Genomic DNA, 8,515 nt, shown 5'->3' with positions numbered 1-8,515 from the left:
TCGTCAATAAGGGACAGCAGCGGGACACGGCACTGGGATAAGGGACTGTCCCGCCAAATAAGGGACTGTTGACAGCTATGCCTAGATCACTGCCTTCTGTGGCAGGGAGTTCCAAAGTTTAGCCAGAAAGGTACTTTCTTTTTTCTGCCCTTACTCTCCCAACATTCTAGTGTTATGAGAGAGACTTCTCGCCCTCCACGTTCTCCAACCTAGGCATAATTTTTATAAACTCTGATTGTGTGGCCTCTTCCTCTCCTTCTCTCTAAACTAAAAAAAACCTGCTAGTTCTGCAACTTTTCCTTGTAAGGGAGCCTTTCCACCCCCTTGGTCATTTTGGGCTGCCCTGTTCTGAACCTGTGGAAGGAGAATAATAATGTAAACAAATAAGGAATGGGTCTCCTAGATGGGCTCCCTTTGTCTTCATCCTGCACCCGGACTTTTCTCAGCTTCTGCAATGTTCTGGCCTGTTTGGGATTTTTAAAGTGATGTTTTCATATGATGGGGAAGGAATGGACCTGACAGCTGCTGCAGGAACTATTTATTGCTAGTTGGTGGGTGGAAAGGAGGAATCTGGGTGACTCACGAGGGGTCAGTGTCTATTTCTAGAGGCCTGGGGGCTTGGCATCCTTGCGATGTTTACTACGGATGCATATAAATAGAAACCTCCTAACGGGATAAACTATGTGAGCAGTGTGTTCCCATAGCTCTGCTTCCAGGTCACAGGTCCATCGTCACGTCTCGGTTCGTCGTTGCAATTTGGCAGCACCCGCCATTTTTAATTTTTTTTAAAAAAATTATTAAATTTTTCAAAAAATAGAAATTAAAGAAAGAAAAACAAAGAACAATACATAACACTGTAAACACACTTATATACATGTTTTCCAAAATGAAAACTAATAAAAATAAAAAGAAAGAAAAGGAAAAATAAAAGATATAAAGTAAAAAGAAAAGAAAAAATACTTTTCATAAACTGGAATATTACAAAATTCTTGCTTCAAATACTGCAATATAGTTAAAATATTATAAAAAACTTCCAGCGCATTCGCCACACGTCTCTTAGTTGTCTTACTCGCATTTACATCTGTTCTTCAATCATTTCCCTTCCTTAGATTCTTTCATAATCCATCAAATCTTTATGTTCTCTGAACTCTTCACAAGGTTAGTCTAGACACAACCAAACTTTCGTATTTGAGCCCTGCTTGTATAAATAATCATTTAAACATTTCCATTGTTTCTGAATTAAATTATTTGACTTATACCTTATTAAATCCGTTAGTTTTGCTAACTCCAGCAGCACTCGCCATTTGGGGTGATCCTCACAGCAAGCCTGTGAGGTAGACCAGGCTGGGAGGCAGCAACTGACCGCAGGACTTGAACTTGGGTCACCCTGGTCCTGGTCTGACGCTCTAGCGTGGCATAACATGTCTAAGACGGCTCAGTCGGTAGAGCATGGGAGCCTTGAATGTCATGGTTGTGGGTTCGAGCCCCTCATTTGGGGTTGGGCTAGATGACCCTTGGAGCCCCTTCCAACTCAACAATTCTGATTCTATGTGGTAATTCAGCAATGCGGGGAGAGGAATAGAGCAGGGCAGTTTCTGATTTGATCCAGGAATGTCCTGCTTTTCCTTAGGACACCCTTATTTTCACTGGAGAAATGTCGGAAGGTCTGGAGCATAGCTGTCAATTTTCCCTTTTCTTGCGAGGAATCCTATTCGGAATAAGGGAATTTCCCTTAAAAAAAGGGAAACATTGACAGCTATGGTCTGGAGATAAGTGACTATATACAACCTTAAAAGACATCTGAAGGCAGCCCTGAATAGGGATTTTTTAAAAATGTTTCATGTTTTGTTAAGGTTTTATACAGATGCAATCGAAATTATTCAGCCCCCATTGCAAATCAGGTTTATTATCAAAACTGACAGACTTTCAGCGACCCAGTCAGATAATAATAAAATTATTATTGTTATGGAATAGGACATCCGTATTTTCATTGGAGAGATATCGGAGGGTACGGATTAAGCGTGCACACATCCACAAAGCATCTGAATGTTGGGGGGTTTCCAAGCCTCGGATCTTGACTGACGTGTCCTTCAGGGTTTAACTCACAGCTGTCTTCCCAGTGACTCAGATGGATGTCGATTTCTATTTTGGCCTGGCTGCGCATGGAAGCTGGTCCCTAATTATAAACTCTCCTCAGCACTGAGAGCAGAGGGATGACAGCAGCAGGTCCCTTGCCTCACTGAGCCCTTTTGGGGGTCTGACTAACAGCCCCCTCCCTTTGCACCAAGTCCTTTTTGGGGGCGAGGAGAGCGTCGGACGCCTGGGACCCCAATAAAAGGTCTCAGGTTCCGGGAGAGAGAGCAGAACAGAGCCGCTTCTGGAGAACAACAGCCCACAAGCAAGAAGACCCTCGAAGCATCCCAAGGCGAAGATGCTGTGCCGACTGCACCTGGCGGCCCCCCGGAGCCCCCTGCTCAGCCGGGCTCTGTGGCCCCCCACCCACTCGCTCTTCGAGGACCTGGAACGGGAGATGGATTCGCTGTGGGAGCTGCTGGGCAACTGCAGCAACTGGCCGCTCCGGGGCCACGAGGAAGCGTCCCGGGGGCCGGAAGAGGCTCCGTTTGCGGTGACCCAAGACATGGCCGGCTTTGACCCCCGGGAGCTGGTGGTCAAGCTGGTGGGCCAGAAGCTGGTGCTGACCGGCAGGAAGGCCACGCAGACCCCCGGAGGACCTTTCCGCTACGAGCTCTTCCGCCGCGAGTGGGACGTCCCGGGCAGCGTGGACCGCCAGCAGCTCAGCTGCTCCATCTCCCGAGAGGGCCAGCTGCGCATCGAGGCTGCCGGGCCGCCCGCCAGGACAGTGCCCATCGAGGTCAGCCGGGCGCCGGGCAGCGGCCAGGAAGCCGCCTCCGCCACGGAAGGCCGCCGGACCAAAGGCTGAGGGGAAAGCGAGGCGCAGCAGAGACTCTGGAGCAGGGCTTTTCTGCCCATGAATGCTTTTCACTATAACCTTTCCCTTTGTGGTGGTCGGTCAATTTGCAGATATAACGCTGGAAAACAGGCGTCTCTATGAACGAAAGGAGAGGCCTGCAGGTCAGGGTGGAGGGTCTTTTTTGTCCTTGTTCATATCTCGTGTTTTGATGCTGTATTTTATGTTGTGAACTGCCCAGGGATCTCATACCCTCCAACATTTCTCCGATGAAAATAGAGATGTCCTATTCAGTAATAATAATAAATATTTATACGCAATACTATTTATGCATTATGGGGTGCTTATTTAAAATCATCTGAAATACGATTACAATTGACCATCATAAGGCCCGGGTCCACATTCTTTGTGTCTAGACAGGCTTTGCCCTAAACAAAAATGTTTTTAGCAGTTGCAGAAAATAATACCGTGACAGCACCTGCCCAACGTCAAGAGGCAGGGAGTGAAAAGATTCATTTCTTACAAATGCAGAATTTGGTATTATGCTTTTATGCAGAGGGCCTTCTCGGTGGTGGCGCCCTTCCTCCCATCAGATGTCAAGGAGATAAACAACTATTTGACTTTTAGAAGACATCTGAAGGCAGCCCTGCTCAGGGAAGTTTTTAATGTTTGATTATGTTTTTATAAGTGTTGGAAGCCATACAGAATGGCTGGGGCAACCCAGTCTAATAATAATAATTAATAATAAATAATAATAATAATAATAATAGTTATTATTACTGTTATTATTCTGAGGTGGTTCAGCTGTAGATTTGGGTCTGTCTGGACTGGCCAGTGTCCCAGGGTCTGACTTGTGAGAGGTAGAAATTCAAGATACACCCACTTCAACCCTGCCCCTTAGCAATTCGAAGTGTGTGCATTAAATTCCATTCCCCGGTTTTCATGGGCTTGAAATGTTTTAGGAGCGCCAACACCTGGGGGAATTTTGAGTGGCAGAAAAAAATATCCTTGCTTCTTCCTCTTTCTGCCTTGGTCCTGGACTGGGAGCTGATGCAAGGAGTTGCAAGAAAGTGATGATGCCATCCCTCTCTCAAGACCTTTCACCCAAATTGTGAGACTTGAAGCAGAAGGGGGTTGAGGCAGAAAGTGAGGAAGTGGATGTGCTTTTTTAAAAATATAAATTCCCTTTCTTAGCTCTCCCAGAACTTCCCTTTGCCTAGCCAAAGCAGGACTGTGACAGTAAAGGAGGGATGGATGGATATGGGAATCTAGGTGAGAGAACTTAACTTGGTGCTGTTTCTCAGCCTGGCCTCCCTCGCAGGGCTGGTAGGAAGAAAACGTGGTTGGCACCTGGGAGGGGGCTGTGTGTGACCCCTCCATATTCCTGCATTGCGGGGGGTTGGACTAGATGACCCGCAGGGTCCCTTCCCACGCCACGATTCTAGGACAAAGACAGAGCTCAGCTTTGGAAAGCAGGTCTTGCCAACAGTATCCTTGTCAGCCCCACAGCCCAGCCTGGCACCCCCCCTTCACAAGAACAGGCAGCCTTTTCTTCTCAGATTACTGTGACCTCGAAAAAAAGGGGGAGGAATTTCTCTACTAGTGTCTAGAGTCTTCCAGAAGGATCTGTTGATTTCCTGTTTTCCATGCAGCAGCTTTGGGGGGGGGTTGCTTCTGGCGCCCTTCCAACACCCCAGGGCACTTTTTTTGCAGGGTGGGGAAGCCTAGCTGAGCCCTGCACCTTTCTCTCTTTCAATTATATTTTATTAACTTTCAACATTTTTAAACATATACAGTCAAAACACAATTTCTCTCCTTTTTCTCGACTTCCCACCCTGTTTTCCGCTGAGTTGTTGCATCTCCCCTCCTGCAGACCCTCTACTCTATCAAATCACAACAACAATATTGTAATCCAATTCCTCCTGTTGCTCATTGTTCATCGTACTGTAATATTTCTTTAAACGGTCCGGAAAAGGCATCCATTCTCCCATAAAACACTCGTCGTTAGCTTTTCCTAATTTTGCTGCTAATTTTGCCAGTTCTGTGCCTTCCCTGGGGCTTCTCAGCACAACACCGGCTAGCAAATCCTCTTGCAAACTGTGGCGTCATTTCTGGACTTCTGCCAAGGCCTTCCCCTCGGCTGCATCTCGACGTCTCTGGAAGGGCCTCCTCGATTCCAGGCCTGCCTGGAACAGCCTCTTACAACACGTTGCGTCAGTCTCTGGGCTCGTGCCAAGGAGCTGGCTGGCAGATAAAAAGCCCGAGCGCACTCGAAGTCAGCCAGACAGAAAGGAACCACAGCCGAAGGAGCTCTGCTTGCTAGATCATCTCTTCCCCGGCTCTTTGGCCAGACGGAAAGGAACCTCAGGCAAAGCAGGTCTGCTTGCTAGATCATCAGCCGAAGGAGCTCAGCTTGCAAGATCATCTCTTCCCCGGTTCTTCGGCCAGACGGTTCTCCTTGCTAGATCATCTCTTCCCCGGCTGTTTGACTGCGGCACCACCATGGCAAGCTATTCCCGCTACCTGCTCCGCATGCTGCCCGTGCGCCGCTGGCCACTGCATGGCTTTGGCCCCATCTGGCTCAGTGGGCCGCAATCGGCTGGCGAGGCCCTCTGGCCGGCAGCCGGGCAAAGCCTCGTCGACCGGGTCGCAGCTGACGTGGAGAGGCAGTTCGTGGAAATGGAGGCGATGAGCAGGGCCTTCTTCCAGGCCTCGCCGCTGCAGAAGTTCCTGCGGGAAGCGTCGCCGGAGGAGAGCGTGGCTCGGGACGGCGAGGCGGGCGGAAAGTTTCGCCTCTCGGTGGACGTGGCTGGCTTTGCACCGGAGGACGTGGCTGTGCAGCTGGACGGCAGGAAGCTGACGGTGACCGCCAAGCGGCTGCATGAGAACACAAGCGAGGAGGGCGGCTGCGTGAGGGAACACCATGAGGTGCACCGCGAAACTCTCCTCCCCGCCGACGTGGACCTCCAGGCCATGACGTGCTCCCTGGCATCCGACGGGCAGCTGTGCATCGAGGCCCCTCGTCTGGCTACGGCAAAAGCCATCCCCATCGACGTGAAGGCGGCCGACCAGCAGGTTCCGGGAACCAGCGCAGAGAAGGACCCGGAGAAGCCGCAGGAGGCTTGAAAAGTGTGGACGTTTTGGGCACGCACCGGCTACTGCGGGAATTAGTGCGACATCTTAGCTCGGCTCCCCATTCAAAAGAGCGTTTCCCGGGATTGACTGCCTTGACTAATATTTCCAATTTATTAATCGCCTTCGAAAGCGATGTACGCTTCTTTTCCTTGTGTGCAATTAAAAATTGTGTGTCTTATTTTTTCCACGTTAATCGCCAAAGTGATTTATGCTTCTGTTCCTTATCCACAATAAAAATGGTGTTTTATTTTTGCACATTGGTTGTGTTTTTGCTTGCTTTCATAGAATTGTAGAGTTGGAAGGGACCACGAGGGTCATCTAGTCCAACCCCCTGCACTGAACCCAAGACCCTGAGACTAAGAGTTCTTGTGCTCTACCAACATCTATTCGGTGGGTCTGCTTTGAGCATGACTAATGTAGGAGGCACAACTCTTCCAATGGCATGGTTCTCCTCCTCCTGAAGACAGGATTCAATTTGGCAGGATTTCAAGACGGAAACCCAAGTTATCGGTTGCTGGGAGGCTTAGTAAGGGCAGACGGCCAGGCAAATTTTTGAGTGCCCCCTGCAGCGGTTCAGTGGTCCTGTAGTTGCAGCCTACCACAGCCAAGCACATTTGGCTAACAAACATCGTTTTGTGGTTGGATGAGATGGATTTACGGCCTTGTCAGTGATTTATAACCATGCGTGGTTGAGCCTCCAGCCAATTTTTTAGGACAGAGGGGAACAATCTTATTTGTGGGTTTACTGCATCATCAGTAAACATCCTAGTTTTACTTTCCAAAGAGAAAGTCAAACCCTGCACCTTCTACTTGTAGTTTTACAGAATAGATCCTGTCTGTAAAATCACCCTGGCCTTGCAGTAGGAGCCCAAACATTAGATGCTTCAGATACCTTAATGTTAAATGTTAAAATGTTTCAGAGAATCAATTTCTTAGAATCATAGGTAGTTGTGTGTGTGTAAAGAATATTTGCAATTGTTTGATTACAGAATTGTGAATAATCATTTTTACAAAAAACAACTATCTGATGTTCAGAAGACATCTGAAGGCAGCCCTGTTTAGGGAAGTTTTTAATGACTGATGTTTTAATGTATTTTTAATCGTTGGAAGCTGCCCAGAGTGGCTGGGGACAAATAATATATATATACCGTATATATTCATCATCACAGTGGGAACCAGGATGCAAAACAGGCCTAGAGATAGCCATTAGCTATCATGAAGGAGAACCTCCATCTTTAGCAGCAATCTATCTACAAATGCCAGATTGTTGGGAGGGAAACAGGAAGGAAGGCCTGGGGCAGCTACAGAGGCATCTGGGCAGCCCTAGTGGGAGGGTGAAAGCTGGAGTAAGTGGACCTCTGGGAGCCCCCAAATTTCCCCAAAAAGGACTTTCTTTTTTTAGATGGTTGCACTAATACATTACACGCACTTAGGAATTGTCAGCAACAGATCTGAACAATGATGTGTGTGTGTTGCTTTAAAAATGGGTTTTTTAAAAGAGCTTCTGAGCTGATTTACTGCAAAGAGCAGGAGCCAGGAACAGTCTATCTGAACAGCTAGAACTCAGAATTTTCAAGCCACAGCAACACCCTTAAACTGAACCAACTGAAAACACATCAATGCTTGCCTGTTGGTACAGCAGCCTTTGTTATAGAGGCGACACAGCCAGAAACAAAATGTAGTTGAAACTACATTACCGGGGAAGGTTTCTGGGGGCCACACAGACAGTCCTCGAGGGCCACTTTCCCAGCAGGTTGTGCTCCCCCATTTTTCATACACAGCTGCCCTCCTCCATCAGGCTCCATATTTATTCTTCGCTAACCCAAAGCTTTTCCATAATGCCCTCCCCTCAAAAAAAGAAAATAAAAACTGCATCAGAATCTTGTGGTCCGCTGCTGACAGATTTTCTTTATTAGAGAATTTGTGGGGCAGTGGTGGCGTTCACAGTTTAAAACCTGTCAGCGGTCGAAATAATGATAATAATTAATAAACGAGAGTGTCCTGCCTGGGCCACGGGCGGGACATGTCCTGGGGAAGGCCAGACCAGTGGGTGCTGGGGTGGGGTGGGGACCCAAGAATGCCGTCATAAGGCTGGTGCCAGAAAGGATCTGGGATGGGGGCAAAGGAGTCATGGGAATTCAGAAGGGGGGATTCAAAAGGGGGCCTCTGCCCCTTCGTTCAGGCTCCAGAGGGGGGGATTTGGGGGAAAACACCCACCCATCCTCACCTCCACTCTCTTCTCCCCACTCAACCCACTGCATGCCCCCCAAAAGTGTGCTGAGTTTCCATGGTGCTCACTTTGTGGGTCAGAATCAGTACAGCTAGAGCTCCCACGGTTCCCTGCACAGCCCTAAACCGTCCCCACGGTTCCTCGTGGCCGGACCAAAGCGAAGAGACAGCCCACCTGCCCCTGTCTCGCTGCGGAGGTCCGTTTCTGTACCCCCCTTCTCC

At 48.6% G+C, this 8,515-nt stretch overlaps 2 protein-coding genes across 2 annotated transcripts; both read left to right on the top strand.

Annotated features, from left to right (window-relative positions):
* The first annotated feature begins 2,186 nt into the window (after positions 1-2,186).
* Positions 2,187-2,965, top strand: LOC128405803 (alpha-crystallin A chain-like). Its single transcript, XM_053372766.1, has one exon. It carries the CDS (start codon positions 2,432-2,434, stop codon positions 2,939-2,941), a length of 510 nt encoding a protein of 169 aa, XP_053228741.1. The 5' UTR covers positions 2,187-2,431; the 3' UTR covers positions 2,942-2,965.
* A 2,421-nt stretch (positions 2,966-5,386) lies between these two features.
* On the top strand, positions 5,387-6,319 carry LOC128405802 (heat shock protein Hsp-16.1/Hsp-16.11-like). Its single transcript, XM_053372765.1, has one exon. It carries the CDS (start codon positions 5,432-5,434, stop codon positions 6,053-6,055), a length of 624 nt encoding a protein of 207 aa, XP_053228740.1. The 5' UTR covers positions 5,387-5,431; the 3' UTR covers positions 6,056-6,319.
* Positions 6,320-8,515: the final 2,196 nt, after the last annotated feature.

This window comes from Podarcis raffonei, chromosome 18, assembly GCF_027172205.1.
Source record: "Podarcis raffonei isolate rPodRaf1 chromosome 18, rPodRaf1.pri, whole genome shotgun sequence".
Classification (NCBI taxonomy): Eukaryota; Metazoa; Chordata; class Lepidosauria; order Squamata; family Lacertidae; genus Podarcis; species Podarcis raffonei.
Note: the sequence above shows the minus strand (reverse complement) of the source record. Positions and strands in the feature narration are given on the sequence as shown.